This window comes from Cervus elaphus, chromosome 5 (assembly GCF_910594005.1).
Source record: "Cervus elaphus chromosome 5, mCerEla1.1, whole genome shotgun sequence".
Lineage (NCBI taxonomy): Eukaryota > Metazoa > Chordata > Mammalia > Artiodactyla > Cervidae > Cervus > Cervus elaphus.
Window position 1 is genome coordinate 108321280 of NC_057819.1, and position 16538 is coordinate 108337817.

At 55.1% G+C, this 16538-nt stretch overlaps 1 protein-coding gene across 19 annotated transcripts in view; it reads right to left on the reverse strand.

The window, feature by feature from the left end:
- Positions 1-3569: 3569 nt before the first annotated feature.
- CACNA1G (calcium voltage-gated channel subunit alpha1 G) overlaps positions 3570-16538 on the reverse strand; it is a 62294-nt gene continuing 49325 nt past the window's right edge. For 8 of the 19 annotated variants that reach the window (XM_043904164.1, XM_043904161.1, XM_043904163.1 and 5 more), the window contains 10 exons: positions 14499-14650; positions 13634-13743; positions 12805-12938; positions 12449-12519; positions 12244-12322; positions 12029-12150; positions 11339-11692; positions 6423-6600; positions 5925-6094; positions 3570-4632 (listed from right to left, as the gene is read on the reverse strand). In XM_043904164.1, coding sequence (XP_043760099.1) covers positions 3892-4632; positions 5925-6094; positions 6423-6600; positions 11339-11692; positions 12029-12150; positions 12244-12322; positions 12449-12519; positions 12805-12938; positions 13634-13743; positions 14499-14650 — 2111 coding nt within the window. In that variant the 3' untranslated portion in view covers positions 3570-3891. Of the gene's footprint in view, positions 4633-5924; positions 6095-6422; positions 6601-6688; positions 10637-11338; positions 11693-12028; positions 12151-12243; positions 12323-12448; positions 12520-12804; positions 12939-13633; positions 13744-14498; positions 14651-16538 lie in introns of those variants that run through there. The other 11 variants (XM_043904172.1, XM_043904170.1, XM_043904171.1 and 8 more) reach the window with 7 other exon arrangements.

The window sequence follows — 16538 nt, forward strand, 5'->3', positions numbered from 1 at the left end:
TCCTGGGTCCACGGGCTGTGGGCTGGGATCACAGGGCACCGTGGGCTCAGCACTCCAATGCCTGCGACTCCCCAGGCATAGATGAGTCCTTCACTGGCCCTGCGAGCCTGTCTCCCATGGGGGTTTACAGAGCACCTGTTTGTGGAAGGTGTCCTCTTCCTGGCCAGGTGCCTCTACAGAAGGGGCACTCTTCCTGGCGAAAGTGCCTTGTGGTGCCACCTGGAGTTTGATGCCCTCACTGCACTGCTCTCGACAGCCCTTCACCCACCCCGCTCCCCTCCTGCCCCCCCCAGGAAAGGTGAGAGGAGGAGAGGAGGTCAAGGGGCACCGGGCTGTGATGGGTGGGGATTAAGGGTGACGTGGAGGTGAAAATGTTTGGAAAGTGGGAGAGGTCTGGGTGGGGCAGGGGAGAGGACAAGAGGAGACAAAGGAGAGGGTGGGAGGAGGAGGAGGGGAGCAGGTGCCTTGAGGTTCAGGAGGAACTTTACACTAGGGAAAGGCGGTGCTTGGGAAGCTGGGAAATTGCAGAGTCAGCCTTGGCCAGCTCTTGGCCAGGTACCTAGAGCTGAGGGACACATTCCCTTGTGGTTAAGCCTCTCTCCACATAAGGTGGAGGGCTATGGGCTTCTCTCAGCCTCTGAGGACACCAAACTGGGAGTGCAGGAGTACAGTTTCATGAACACAAATGTGACTGCTTTGGGAAAGTCCTCCCTGGCAAGTCATTTTTTTTATTAGGACTCCTCATACCATGTCCCATACCTTCCGCAATGGGACAGAGGCTGGGGTAGTGTGAAGTCAGTGGTTTAGAGGTTGGCCAGATCAAGATTCAGACCTCAGCTCCGCCATCCCCTGGCTTCGTAATCTTGGGCAAGTCACTCAAACCTTTCTGAACCCATTGCCTCGTGGGAAAACGATAGCGGTGGTACTTTGCTTGCTAGGGTGTTGTGAGAAGTAAGTGAGAGACTGCAGATGAGTCTCAGGTTTGTTTTTAGCACTTGCTCCACTAGCTCTTCCTTGTCCTCCTGCCCCTAGATAGACCTTTTCCTGGACCTTGAAGTGGAGGAAAGCCTGAGATGGGGGCCTGTAGCTGTTAACACAATTTCCTCTGAACCCACAAGGAGAAGGCTGAAAGTAAAAGTGCCAGAAGTAGATTTCTTACCTCCCAAAGCCCTCACATCCCCGAAGCTCCTGGCCATTCCAACCCTGTCCTGGAGGCCCTAGTCCAAGACCTGCTGCCTCCACCAGCCCCTCACCCTAGCCTCCTTCAGACTCCTCCACTCCCCACCCCCAATGTATCCTAGAGCAGATATCTCTAGGTGTATCCCCACCCCCAATGTATCCATTCAGACAAGCATCATGAGATTAGCATCCTTGTTGTTAAGATTGTGAATAACATACTGTTAATAAGATTCAGCAGTGTCATTATTTCTACTTCAGTACCCTTTTAATGAGACACAGCAGCTTTCATCATTGATAAAGATTTTACATTTTTGGCAGAGAGGCCACAATTCTCTCCCCTGAAATATTCACTCTGACTCTGAGGGGTCCTGGGGGCAGGGGATGGTTGGGAAGTCTGGGATTGAGTGGAGGGAGAAGCAGCACAATTCTCTGGCTTCATCTTGACCCAGATTCCAATAACCATTAGAAGAAAAAAGACCCCAGAACATCCTCCCAAATCTCCTACCCTCATTAAGGAGTAGACAGCTACAGAATGCTACCAAAATATTAAAGCTTAATCTGCAGACCTAGGTGACAAAATTCTAGGCACTTTGTATATAGATTTGCTTTTTTTTTTTAAGGCAGTTCCTACATGCAACCCCCTCTCCCTATCCAAAGAGCCCAGAGGAAAAAGAGTTTTATGCTACTGCACACCATAAGAGGATGAAACCAGGTGTTTGTGTCAAGGAGTGGTATTATTTCTGTCCAAATGAGCAGTTAGAAAAACTTTCACCAGCTTAGAAAATACTGGGTTGGACAAAACTTCCAGGTCCAACCATCCAGCAGCCTCCCCAACCTCACCGGGATCCCAGGTTCCAATGGGGGATGCGGGTGAGAGCTGCCTAGGCCGAGCTGCCTTTCAGGTTTCAAGAGTCCTGGGGTTTGAAGGTGCTAGGGGTAAGGGGTTAAGGGTGTTCAGAGGAGTGGGGCTGAGGCGGATATTCGGGGGTGGCTGGCAGGGACAGACTGGCTGAGCCTGTGGTTAGTGCCCTTGGCACCATGACATTATTTTGTTTCAGACAAAAGAATATTGCCTATGGTAGTACCAGAAAGGAGGTTCTTCTGGGCTATGCTGCTGGCGCCTCCTCCTCCCCACCTCCTCCCCCCGTCAGACTGCCTGGCTGCCTTCACCCCCCCACCCCACCCCGCCCCTCATAGGGTTCCCACTGGGCAGGCAGCAGCAGCCAGTGTAAACACCTTGACGATGCTCATTTATCACCCCCCAGGGGGCCATCTCCCTATCAACTCCACTGAGAGGTCCCAGCCCTGGCTCCTTCATCTTAGGAGGGAGTAGCTCACTGTTTATATGGCTTAATCCCATTGCCAGCCCTAATGGGGCAGTTCCTGCAGTGCCAGGGCCCTCTTGGTGCCCCCCCAACCCCCCCCCCCCCCCAGGGCAATAGGCTGAAGCCCAGACCACTCAGGTCACCCTGGCTGAAGCCTGAGGAAGGAAAACGCAGAAGCACTTGCCTCCTCCCCGCAAGCACCCCCCAATCTCCATTACAGCAGCTGAGATGCCTCCCCCAGCCTCAGTCAGCCTCATTAAACAAAAACAGCTTCATTATGCCAATTTCCAGCTTTCAATGCGGGGCTGATAGCTGTCAGCAGAAATAAGAGTTAATTTGGCATCACTCACATTCACAGAGCTGCCTGGCTAAGAGGAAACGATAAAGCTTTGATAGGAGCAGGAGTATACCCTGCTTGTCCAACCTGCCACCAACAGAGGGGATTCTCTCTTCCCTCACCCCTGGGCGGCCAGGCTATATCCTCTCTCTCTGGGTATTAACACACACACACACACACACACACACACTCTGGGTATTCACACACACACACACACACACACACACAGGCAGCTCTGACCCCTTCCCTCCCCACCACCCACTCCCCATCTCCAGGAATCTTTGTCCAGTGCCATCTGGAAATGCCTAACTGTCTCTTTGGCTTTTACTCTGGACCGTGATTAACTTTTTATTTTGGAAAATTACTTTATTATAGATATAGATATGTATGTATGTATATATAAAAAGGTTCCATTTCATTTGTAAAATCTTTTTTTTCTTTTTTTTTCCCTACAGAAAATGATGACAAGATTAAAGGAAAAAAATAAGTTACATTACAGTTTCCAAAATGGTTCTTGCTCTCCACTGAAGATGGGCCCCCGTCAAGGCTGTAATGCACTCTCAATCCCAGCTTGTGCTTTGCAAGAAGAGGGAACATAACTAGACTAGTTATTTTAGGTTAAAATAGCCAAGAGACAGACGCCTTCGCCTCAAAAATATTCTGAGACACATAAAAGCAGAAGGAAACAAATCTCTTCAGTCACAAAATGTCGTACATCCCGCAAATACTAGATTCAATTAATTTAATAAAATAGAATATACATAGAGATTCTGCACAAACGTATTGCTTTCTCCCAACAGCTCCTGGTGTCGGGAACCTCAGCTCTGCTGGGCCTCTCTCTCCGCTTGGAGCCAAGGTGGCCAGGGCTGTCCAGAGCCGGGGCTGCTGCTGTTAACTCTGGAAATTCTGCTTGCCGGTGCCCAGCGCCACTGAGGCAAGGAGGAGCACCTCCTCGGTGCCCATGTGGAACCTTTCAGGAATACAGCCCAGGAGGAGGAGCTAGGATTTGGCACCCAGTGGAGAGAGGTGAGTGGGAGAGTGGGGCAGGGCTCAGGGGTCCAGGTCTGCTGGGTCAGAGGATAAACCGGAGAGACTCAGCACGTCTTTCTTTGGGGAGGGCAAGGCAGCCATGCTGTCGGGAGGGCCGGAGGCCAAGGGATCCTTGGAGTCGCTGGACGGAGCCCTCCGGCGGAGGCAGACACCAGGGCTGGGTGGGGGCCGAGGGCCCTGGCTCTGGCTCTCTGGGGGGTCTATGGAGATACTGGGTGGGCTGAGTTTCTTCTTGGGCCGGCTCCCAGCTCCCCCTAGAGGCTGACCTCCAAGGCTGGAGGGATCGGGGCCCAGGTGGGGTTGGGAGCCACTGTCCAGGCAGCTGACTGCGATGGAGTGCCTCCTCTGTTCATCCAGCCAGGACGCAGGCCGGCGCGGGCAGCTCTGGGCCTCCACGCTGTAGCACTTCTTCAGGTCCCGTGGGGACGGGGCTTCCTCCTGGCTGTCCGTGGGCAGGAGGTCTCCTGAAATCCAGCTCAGCTCCGTGTCCAGCTCTAAGCTGCTTCTGGTCTCTGGTGGGCCCTTCCCCCACGTGGGTTCTGGGCCTGGGCGGGGGGCTGATGGGGGCATGTGCTTCAAGATCTTGCTCTGGCTGCGGGAATGCTGCTGAGCCTGGGTGCTGGAGCGGCCCCAAAAGGAGGATGCCCGGGCCAGCGGTGGGGAGGGCCCACTCACCTCTGACAGCAGGTCTTCCCTGCTGCCCAGGCCCTGAATGTCCAGGGAATCCGTCCTTATTGCTGCCTGTATGGGGTGGGGAGAGGGCTCAGCCTGCAGGCTTCCTCTCCCCCATGAACTGTCCCACCTGGCAGGTCAGACAACCCCTCCTTCCCCTCCAAGGAGTTGCAGGACCACCTTAAGCAGGGGCTCTCAGTGTCTGCTTTTACTGGGGGATAGGGGTTATGCACTATTTGCCCTCTGTTGTCCATTGTGTCCCCACCCCCAGGCCTGCAGGAATTGCTCCATACAGCTCCCAGCCCATGCGATCGCAGAAAGCACTGGGCCAGCTCTGCTCCCCAGCTGTCTCCTTCACACCTCCCAGCCTCTGCACAGGCTATTTCTTTGGCCTTACACACCCTTCCCAAATGGCAAGCATCCTTTGACTTTATGGGCTCAAGTACTCTGTGATGTAATACCCGACCAACTTTCAGTTCAGTTCAGTCGCTCAGTCGTGTCCAACTCTTTGCGACCCCATGAATCGCAGCACGCCAGGCCTCCCTGTCCATCACCAGCTCCCGAAGTTTACTCAAACTCATGTCCATCGACCATCTTTACCCCAAAGTAAAACTGACTTCTTCCTCTTCTGCTCTCTGCTGCACCACACAGGTGAGCACCCTGTTGCTGCAGTGACCTGATGGGGTAGTTGTCTCTGCTCTTATACCACGGGCTCCAGAGGGCAGGGGTTGTCTCATTTGTCCCTGTCCCCAGTGCCCAGACATGGAGGCTGCTTAGTGAATATTTGCGAAGCAGATGAGGACTGTGCCTTCTCCCAAAGGTGATGATGGACTGAAGCAGATGCTCATGTAGCTATTCTCACACATGGGACACACACATCATGAGCAGTGGCCTTGTCACAGGGGGGCAGACAAGCCTCACCTGGCTACCCGAGCCTCTGTTCTGTGCTCCTTGAGTGTGGGATCTGGAAGGTGGGCCCTGGGAGTCACCAAAAGTGGAAACACCCAAAACATGCCTTGTGCCCCTTAGCTAGGTCTACAAGTACAGAGAATCATGGGGCAACTCTGCACATGGAAAGGGAATCCAGAGACTCAGGTTCTGTCTCCAACCTGACATGTGTCCCTGGACAACCATGACCCTCTCTGGTCTCTGGCCTCTTCTGTGTCCCCAAGGGGACACAGACCACTTTGCTGTGCCTAGAGTTGTGTCCCCAGCATCTAGAACTCTGTCTGACACGTCATTGGCACACAATAAATGTTTGCTGGGAGAATGGAAGTGGCAAGCCTCATCATCACCAACAGCCTAGGATTCCCAACAGAGAGGCCAGTCCCGGCCCGTACCCACCCACTATACCAGCTCACCTGGCGCCTGAGTGGCCTCTGAGCCAAAGGGGAGCGGCCTGGTGGGGGCAATTTGGGGATGGTGCCCCAGGTGGGAGCACTATGGGGCTGGAGCAGATGGGGTGCATCTTTGGGAAGCTGCGGGATGTAGCTGGTGTCTGCTGGCTGGGAATGGACGGACAAGATGGAGCCTGTGAGGGGAGGTGGGGGGGAGAGAGAAGACCTGGACAGTCAATGTGCTGACCCCCACCTGAGTCCCTCCCATCCACTGTCCACTCTCCCCCAACTGGGGCCTCTGCTTTCACCACCCCATCCCCACCCTGGATTGAAAGCCACTTCCCTCAGGCTGGGGGCTCCCTCAGGCAGGAGCAGCTGACCCCTTCAGGCTGGGGGCTCCTCAGAGGTAGGATAGGCCTCTTTGGCTGCCTCAGTACCCCTACTTCCAGAGGGCAGGACTGAGCTTAGGCAAGGGCGGATCTCCCAGTGTGAGCCAAGCAGGCCTGCCCCCAGCCTTGGTACCTGACTGAGCTCTGGGGAGCCCCCAGCCCCTGTGTCCCAGGGACCCCTCGGCAGTGCTCCCATCCCGGCACATGTAGCTGTCATTGGGCAGAGAGTGCGTTCGGCTGACCCCAGACTTCCGCACAGTCAGCAGATCTGGTCCCAGCATGACAGGCACCTCCTCAGGGTGGGACTCCATCTGCAAAAGGAATAGGGCCGGGGCCGGGGGCGGGGTGTAGGAGGAAGAGGGGCATCAGATTGGGTAACTGAGGCAGAGCTTGGCGATGGGAATCAGAAGCCCACCACCCCACCCAGACCCTGGCCCCCATCCCCTCCCTGGACAAAGTGGTGATGGGATGAATGTGGTTGGGGAGAAGGACCAGACACATGGATGAGCCTTCTAAACACAGAGAGGAAGTGGGTAGGAGGATGCCCTGCCCCCAGAAAACTATTCATACTACATCTTGGAGCTTCCCACTGGGGATGACGGAGAGGTGAGGAGGTGTTCAAAGGACGGAGAGCAGCCCCCAGCCCCCAGCCCTGCAGGCAGCCCAAGAACTCATACTCAAGGCCTCACTGAGAGGCTCTGAAGCTGCACAGTGGAGAGTTAAAAGCTAATAGCACCACCTGCCCCCAGCATCCCACCTGGAGATTGCCTGGAGAATCTCGTGGACAGAGGAGCCTGGCAGGCTACAGTCCATAGGGTCACAAAGAGTCGGACACGACTGAAGTGACTTAACACGCACATACTCCCTATCTCAATTACTGTGCTGGGGCTGGGGGGGATTGATGAGTGGAGGAGAACCTTCCCAATGAGTAGAAGAGGAGGCAGCTAGAGACTCCCTGCAGAACAGAGGCTGTTTCATCATCCAGTTCTTAACGCAGCCGCAGCACCCAGCACTAGACAAGGGCTGGGTTAATGTGAGCTGAATGATGGATGATCACTAAGGGGATGGGTCACAGCTGGTTTACCCCCCACCTCTCTTTAATTAAACAATGACTCTGGCAGGTGGTGGGTGGTGAGCAAGGCCTGGATACCGTGGTCTCAGGTCCTCTCTTAGTGGACAGACTAGAGATGAGAGTGGATTTTTTAAATCGTATTTCAAAGAAAGGCAGTCATCAGCTTTTGACCCCAGATGGAGGGAAACAAGATTTGTTCCCAAGAGATTTCTCCATCTCTAGTTCTCATTCCTAGTTCTCACGTCCATTCTTAGTTCTCAGAGAGGCCGTAGATTCCTGTCCCCTTGCAGATTCAGCCAGGTAAGTAGTCCCAGCAGGCCTGAGAATGACTGTCAGAAAACAGTCTGGATCTCTGCTTCCTCTCTCAGACCCAGACTCCACTTCTGCCAACCACTCCAAGACCACCAGGGACCCTGAATCTATGGTCAGCAGAGCCCTGCTGTGAGAAATGGGCCCCTGTCCCTCCTTAAGTTCCAAGAGGAGGGGAAGGTAGGGAGGAGGGGGCTGCTCACTGTTAGATGTGGATGGGAGAGCTGGGTAAAAGTGGAGAAGCTGTCAGAACACAAAGAAGCCCCTCAGGACGTGGGGACACCCAGGGACAGTGACAGGGGAGACAGGAACGCCCACCCCCCCCAGGTGGAGAAGGGCATGGTGGTAGCAGCAGAGATGTGGCTCTCACCCACTGCATGGTGGTGAATGGCTCATGTTGAGGGGAGGTGGGAAGAGGGGAGGTGGGAAGGAGGGGTGCAGGGAAGGGGGAGGGCTGGCCTGCATGGGGCTCCAAATACAAAAACCAACTCTGTGGCCAGACAGGCACGTTGGTCAGCTGCCTGATGACACTTCTGTTTTGAGCTCTGTCACTCTTGGGTATCTGGATTAACCCTTTCACAACTGCTGCCCTGGGCCCTCTGGGCAAGGCCCAGTTGAATCTTATTTCTTTGTCCACAGTGGGGGACCTTAGTAAAGACTGGGGCGCTAAGTGCTGCCTCTGGGTAGGGCTGACAGCAGAGTGAGGGGGGAGGGACCTGGAGCCCCCGCAGCCAGCCCGCCCCTGGGGGACTGGGGAGCAGTGGGGGGCTGTGTGTATGTACATTGCTCTCCAGGGCACTAAGTAAGAGTGTGTGAGTGTCATCAGGCAAACAGTCATCCGTCAGAGCTAGAGAGCAGGACAGTTCAGACACAATCTCTGACGTCAAAGACAGAGCCTCCATCTCAGCTAGAGGGATCTAGACAGGGAGAGAGATGATCAGGCATAAGAAACCAGGACAGTGCGCTCTCTCACATGTGCACGCACACACATGCACACACACGCACACAGAGCCCCTCTATTCCCATTGTTCACAGAGCATAAGGAGAAAGGCCCTCCTTTCTCTTCCCACCCCTTTCCCAAGTAAACTGAGAGCACCTCCCCTCCCCCCACTTCAAACCCCTGCTCTGATCAGAGAGGCTGCACAGGCACCACAGAGCTGGAGCAGACACTGACAAAGCGAGGAGACACAGAAACACGTTCTAAAGATGCTGCAGGAATCTTGACAGCCCCTCCCACATTACCACCATCCAGGGAGGGAGCAGGGAGCTGGGAAGGCTTCTGACTCTTATAAAGAAGATACCAGAAAAAAAAAAAAATGAAGAAAGGCCCGCAAAGCGCCTCTCTGCTCCCAGCAAGACAGAGCAGCGTAGGGGGTGCTGGGGACAAAGCTGCCAGCCTGACGACCGCTTTCTGCCTCTTCTCTCTGCATCCAAAAGCCTGGCAGGACTTGGCCTGCCCCCAAATTCTGGCATCTCCCCTCCTGGGCCCTCCTCCGCCTGCCCTCTCCAGCCTGGGTTCTGGGAGGGCTCTCCTCTCGCTGGTCTGAAATGGGCACACTCAGTTGGGCTACTACACCATCTGGCTGGCTCACCTGAGATCTGCAGCTAGGCTTCAGTGCCTGCAGGACCCTGGGGGAGAGTGGGGCCGTGCCTCCCAGGTGAGGTGACTGTGTGGTCATCTTCTCAACATCTTCTCCCCCAGCACCTTTCCCCATGACCTTCCTTCAGGATGAGAGGACTCAGGAAGGGACTTGATCTCCCAGGGATCATTCTAGGTCATTGCCAGGTTCAGGACCCTATAGTCTATCTGAGACTGAATCCAACAAGAGGTCAGGAACCCTAGAGCAAGGTCCCTTCCTATTTAAGGATCACCGTCCATCTCTTTGATCAGGCTAACAGGTGTCCCAGGTACTGGGAACCTGCTTGCCCACCCCATCATCCATCATGGCCCATGGAACACTAGGCTTTCTATCTCCAGCTGAAATCTGTCTCCTTGCTTCCACTCTGGGTCTACCGGGGGCTTTCCTGCAGTCCCTGACTTAGGAGGAGGGTTTTGGGGTGCACCTCCAAGTGGAGGGGATCAAAGGTGGCGAGACAGGTCCTAAGAGGAGAAGGAAGAGGACCCCAAGAAGCAGAAGACCGCACTGAGATGGGATTGGAGGAGAAAAACATGTACTGCTGTGGGAAGATGCAGGGCTTAGGGAAGAAGCCAAGTCCTATTTCAAACAAGGTCCTTGAACCCACTCCTGGCCGGAGCCTTCCATCCCCTCTCAGGGCCAGGTCAGAAGCCACTGGCTACAGATAGCATCCACCATGCCCAGCGGTTTCCATAGTTTAAAAGGCCACCAAACAGAGAACTAGTGGGGAGGGCAGTGGATGCAGAGAAGGAGCAGACTGTGGCCTAAGACATGTCCCTCAGTGGGTCCCCTGGCCACCCGCACTCACCCCCACAGCACCTCTCCCCTGGATCTCGTTCATCACTCTAACCATCTGCTAACCCACTGCCAACTCGTCTTCTGCTCCTCTTTTCTTCCAGGTTCTTTCTTACGATTGCCCTCTCCAAACCCCTCCTCCATCTAATCTTCTCCCTCATTAGTGTTATCTCAGCATCACTACCTTCCAACTATGTGTTCCAGAGGTGGATCTCAGCCTGAAGAACCCCTGGCCACCTCTTGCCAGGCCCAAGGTTCAGCTGAGGCAAAGCTGTTCTTTCCCCAGACACCCAGTGGGCAGGAAACACCCCCACCTCCCCAGAAGCATGGCACAGCATGGCACAGCCCAGCACAGTCAGGGGAAGGGGCACGGCACAGGGACGCAGTAACCTGTGGGTCGGAGCCGCCTGGGCTGCGGGCAGGAGGGAAGGCAGAGGGCTGGCCCCCTGGGCCTGCCAGCTCGTCCATCAGCTTCAGCTCCCCATCCAGGGAGCCCTGGATCAGCAGGGATATGGTGTCAAACAGCTGTCTGTCCTGGGGAGGACCAGCCCATAAGGGGAGCCAAAGAGTCAGGGGAGTGAGGGTCAGAGGGGCAGTGATGGGAAGTGTCATGGCAGGGGTTGAGAAGAGACAGAGAAAAAGAGGTCACATATATGTACACACATGCGCGCACACATAACAATAACAACAGAGAGACAGAGAAAGGGGGCAGTGGGCAAGGTGGGGAAGACAGAGGTGTGGGAGGAGGAAGGACAGATAGGAGATGGAAAATGAGAAGAGCCCAGAGGGAGAGAAGGGGAAAGAAAGAAAAGATCAGGAAAAAAGATTAAGAGATGGCATCAGGCAGGTTGAGGGTGGGGAAGGAAAGAAGTTCGGCAAAATCAGGGCAAGGGTAAGAGAGAAACAGGTAGGAAACAGAAAACAACCTTGAGCCTAGAAGCCAGGAAGGGAAGTCCCAGCCAAGCTGGATGTACCAGGACGGAGGAGCCAGCAAGTGTGACGACGGCTTGCTGGGGTGGCCCCACACTGCGAGTGTGGGCAGCCGTCTCTGGGGACAGGCAAGGGCCTGCTTACCTCTCCACATCAAGGCAGGAGGGTCAGGGGATTCCGGAGGAGCCCTAGGGTCTGCGTGCTGCCCGGGCCCTGTACACCATCCACCCGCCGAGCTGCTGAGCACCCACACCACCCGTCTCTGTTCCACATTCCCTAGAGGCGGAGGAGGGGTTCTCTGCTCACCATGGGGTGCTCCAGGGAGAAGTGGGAGGCTGCTCCAGTGTGGGGTGTGGCATGTGGGGCCCCAGGTTTGGGGCTGCTAGGGCTGTCGGGGCCCTTGACCCCAGGCCAGAGGAAGGGGCTGCCCAGTGGTGAGGGGGCTTGTGGGCTGAGCGTCTTCATCTCTAGCTCCAGTTCAGCCTCCAGCTCAGCTTCCTCCTTGGCCTCCTTGTTGCTCTCCTCCAGATGCTTCATCAGCACGGCAATGACCACGTTGACCAGCACAAACTGGGCTGTCAGCACGAAGGACACGAAGTAGATAGGGGAGATGACCGTGTTGTAGCAGGTGGACTCCTGGTCGCAGTCCCGGAGGGTGTCCTGGAGAGGCAGGTTAGAGGAGTGAGGTTGGGAGGACAGTGGACAGAGCTTTCACAGGAAGTCAGATGTCCAGTGTCACAGAGCTTTGCAGGGGGATAAGGAAGGGCAGGGGGAGGGAGTGATGGTGTCCGAGGGGCAGAAGAGCATGAGCCACTGTCCTGGGAAGTGTGAGTTAGAGAATGTCCTGGGGAGAGGGAGTCCCAGAGGGTTCCAGCATGGAGGGTAGAAGGTTACATGCTTTTATTCACATCGAGTTTAACCTGAGCCAAGAAGTGGGGCCATCTCCTTGAGGCCAGAGCCAGCCCTGGGAGGGGCCTCACTGTGGGGGGCTCTCACCTTCATGATGCCATTCCAGTTGTCTCCTGTGGAGACTCGGAAGAGGGTCAAGAAGGCCATGCCAAAGTTCCGAAAGGTGGCATGCCGGCCCAGGCCCTCGCAGGGGTGTGTCTCATCACACTCTGAGGAGGAGGGAAGCGGAGAGAGGCTTGAGTTAGCCCAGGAGTCCCTGAGTCTCCGACCCTGGCTCCTCTGCCCTCCCTGCCCCAACTCACCCAGGTCTCCAAAGAGCTCCACGCCCAGAGCTGCAAAGATGAAAAACAACAACATGAAGAGAAGTCCCAAGTTCCCCACCTGGAAAAGAGGAAAAGCGATGGAAAAGGTGCCGCTAGATCTCCGAGCCAGCTTCCCCCACCCCTTCGGAGAGCACGCTCTCCTTCCCGAGAGGACCCCTCCCGCCCACTCCCCCCTCCCAGCTACCTGGGGCAGGGCCTGCATCACTGTGTCCAGCAGTGCCCGCATGCCCACAGCCATCTTCAGTAGCTTTAGCACTGCAGAACAGGACAATGTCATGAGCTAGCCCCTCTAGGTCCCAGGTCACACAGCTGGTGGAGCCAGGGCCAGGGCCGGGGCTGGGGCTGGTGGGATGGCCAGCCCCAGCCAGCCAGGCTGCCATGGCTTCACCCCCACCCTTCCCCTTTGGCAGAGGCTAGAAGAAAGGCTGATGGAACCCACACCCACCTCCTCCCTAGCCAGTCAGAGCTGACCTCTGCTATCTCCCCTTGAGCAGGTCACCCTGGAAGAGTGGCCATGGTGGGTAGGCAGCCGGCACTGACCTCGGGCAATACGCAGCACCCTCATGATGCGGATGATGGTGGGGTTGATGGGCAGCGAGGCATTGACCTCAATCTCCTCCAGTGTGATGCCCATGATAGACAGCAGCACAATGGCCAGGTCCAGTTGGTTCCACCTGAAAGCCCAGGACACAGCTCCCTGAAGGGGGCACTGCAGAGGAGGGGGTAGTTGTGGCAACATGAGTGGCACATTCTCAGCCACAGAAAGGAGAGTGGAGGTCAGCCTGTCCAGCCTTGCCCTCCTGCAGAGAAGGTGTGCTTTAGCTACGGTCACACAGCCAGTTGGTACCACAGGTAGGATTAGGACTTTAGTTCTAGGGCCTCTGCTTTTCATTTTTATTCATTTGCTTTTTTATCTAGTACTTATACGGTTTTGCTCTGTGTCAAATGCTATTTGATAGACTTTACAAATAGGAACTCAAAATCTTCACAACTCTGTGATGTAGATACAGTTATTATATCCCATTCTATGGCTGAAGAAACTGAGAGAGATTAAGTAACTTAAGTAACTTACCCAAAGTTACCAGCTTCTAAGTGATGGAGCCAGGATTCAGATCTGGTCCAGGCAGTCTGGCTCCAGTCTAGGCCACACTGATTTTCGCTGTCCCCAGGCCCTTTCTTGCCAAGCTCCCTCTCTCCCCTCCCATCTCCCAGGCCCCCACCCACACTGCACCATTTGCCCTGGGTAGGTCCTGGAGTGGAGTCTGAACCCCAAGAGTCAAGAAAGGTCTTCAGGCACTAGATCCTCTGGGGCATCTCCCTGGGAAACATGTGCCCACTCCTCCATCCCTCATCCCCCACTCCCCTTTACCTGTCCTGGAAGAACCGTCGAAAGCCAAAGGCCACCAGTTTGAAAACTGACTCCAAGACAAAGATGACAGTGAAGATATAGTTGCAGATCTTCAGAGCCTCATCCAGGATCTGGCAGGGATGGGGGCAAGACGCAAGATCTCTTAAGGCCCAGGGAAGATGCCCGTCCTGATCCTTCTATCATTCCTCCCAGATCAGGGAGACAGTGTGAGTCTAAGGGGAACTTTCCTCCCTTCTCACCATGATGGCTGATCATTGGCCACCACTCTAGGATAGAGTAGGTTTATCATTCACGTGTATGATCCAAACTCTGTGTTGAAAGATCTCTCTCCTTGAGGGATGGTGAGGAGATCACATTAGAATGTGCTGGAAGGCACAGAATGCTAGAAATGAAAGGGGCCTTTTGCATTGTCAATTCAATGTTCCTGTTTTACAGATGGGAAAACAAAGATGTGGAAGGCAGATGATGGAAGCTGATTCGAAGATCACAGGTGAGGTTTGGAGCTGGATATTGACTAGAATCTAAATTCCAAAAGGGTGGGCACAGATCTGCCTTCTTTATCCTCACAGGTCAAGAACACTGAACATCTTTATTTATTTAAGGTAACAAATATCTGCTGGGTGAAGAATCCAGGTCCTTCACTTCCCAGTTAGTCGGTCAAGTCAACTAACCTCTCTGAGCCTCAGTGTCCTCATCTGTAAAACCAAGACAAGACTGACCTTCACGAGTCCCTGCAAGTGGTACAAGAGGATCCCCTGTAGGGGGCCAAGCACTCGCCTGAGGGGCCCTGATTCAGGCTGGGTTAGCTTCACCCACAGGCTCATGACTGGAGGTGGGGCCCGGATGGCCAGTCACTCAGTCCTACCTGGGGCTGCTGGTAGTGCTCCATGGCCATAGTGACCACGTTCAGCCCAATGACACCCGTGATGAAGAGGTCCAGGTAGTGGCTGGTACACAGGTGGTGGACGAGGAGCCGGAAGCGGGAGTAGTCTGAGTAGTAGGGTTTGCACTGGGCTTCTGGTGGGGCAGCAGGGAGAACAGAGCAGCCATTGGGCCCCGCCCACTGTGCCCCCTCCACCCACGCTCCCTGACAGCCACCAGCCTCTAGTGCCAGAGCTGAAACATTCCAGCGTCATCAGCATCCTCACGTTCCACGCACTGCTCTTTTTGGGCAGGAGCCCCTCTCTTGGTGTTTCCCCTTCAAGCATTTGTTCTACTGGCTGTGGTTGGGCACGGAAGGGGTCAGGACATGCGGAGCTCCCCACCCACAGTAGACACCGGGTGAGCCCCCTCCCCGAGGCAGCCTCCAAAATCCAGCAGCCCCTTGTAACACCCTTGACTTGGTGTTCTGCAGTAAGGTCCAATCAATAGACGAAAAACAACTGATCTTATTGGCTTCAGAGGAAGCTCCATCAATGGAGAGGTGAAGGCTCTTACTCCTTTACTGAGCTTAGACTCTTGAGGGGAGCAGAGAAGATTACAACAGAGCTGGGATTTGGAGATAAAACCGGAGATTGGAAATTGGATGTCTTCTTGGCTGACTGCACCAACCCGCTCAGAGGGCCTCCCGCGGTGGGGGCAGAGCCTGGGACTCCTGAACCCTCATTCGGGAGAGGACAGAGGGGAGGCCACAGGGCTCACCCAGTTTCTAATGAGGCAGTGCCCAGTCTGCTCCTGGGGACCAGGGCAGCTTCCCCTGAAGGCTGGGCTGGAAGCAGGAAGCACTGTCTGAGATCTGTCAGAGGCATCATATTTCTCTTGTAATTAGTGAACCACTTAGTTATAAAAATTACGGTACCAGGTTGACCTACTAAGCAGGCAGAACAAATCTGGGGGCAGGAGATTACAGGGGGCCCCTCCTCCAGGTATGAGGAAAGGCCACACCAAGTTGGGGATACATGTCATCAGAGGCAGCCACAAAGAAAGAAGAGGCACCGCATGGGGGCCTTGGGGCAACCTCAGGTCCCAGACAGCTCTTCCCCCTCAGGAAGTCTACGGCGGAAGCCAGCCAGGGCTGTAGCCTCTGAGGACTGTGCCGGGGCGGCAGGAAGCTTTGGCTCAGGCCAGCTTGGTTATAACTGTTCTTTCCCATGCAGGAGTATTCAACAGAGAGGTAAACTGAGGCAAGGAGTGGCCTGGGTGAGCCCCCACCAAAGGCCGAAGGAAGAAGAGTGCCCAAGAGCTGCCCATTCAGCCTCACCAGCTGCCGCGCTCCAGCATCAGCCTTGAGGTGTGGATAACCGAGAGGCAGACAGTCCCAAGTGTTCTGATGCAATGTAGGATGCATTAGGCCATATTTTTGTTTCCAGAGATGGGCCAGCCAACCATGACTTTGTTTGCTCAGGTGGCCCTCTGGGCCCCCAGGAAGATGGGGGTGGAGACGCCAGGGACAGGGGACAACAGAAGGCCACAGGTCATCCACACAGCGATGCGACCATGGCAGGTAGACGTGGTGAGCCAGCCTCTTCCTTCCTTCCTCAGTACCCACAGAACAAGAGGGCGCTAGTCGCCCAGCGTTGCCTTAGCAGCTGGAACTCTTTCTCTGCATTAATCTCCATAAGTGCCGAGAGCACTCCATCCCATTATGCTAAAATATGAATGGAGAATTAACTAAAATGTTTGAATACAATTAGGTTAGAAAAAGCGGCTCCTTATTAGCCCTGTTATTAGCTGAGACAATGCAGAGGAGGTTAGAGAGTCCCCCCTCCCCTGTCACCCCAGTCTGTCTGTGCAGGCAGCCCCAGGCCAGATGGAGCTGCTGCTACCTCCTCCTGGCCTTGCTCTAGGAGCCCAAGGAGCGGGTGGAGGCCCAGAGGGAGGGTGAGGTAGGACGACTGAGGCAGGGCATCTGTTCAGAGACCAGTCCCAGGTCCTTGAAGTGTGTACAGAACCCCTCCACCCTCAG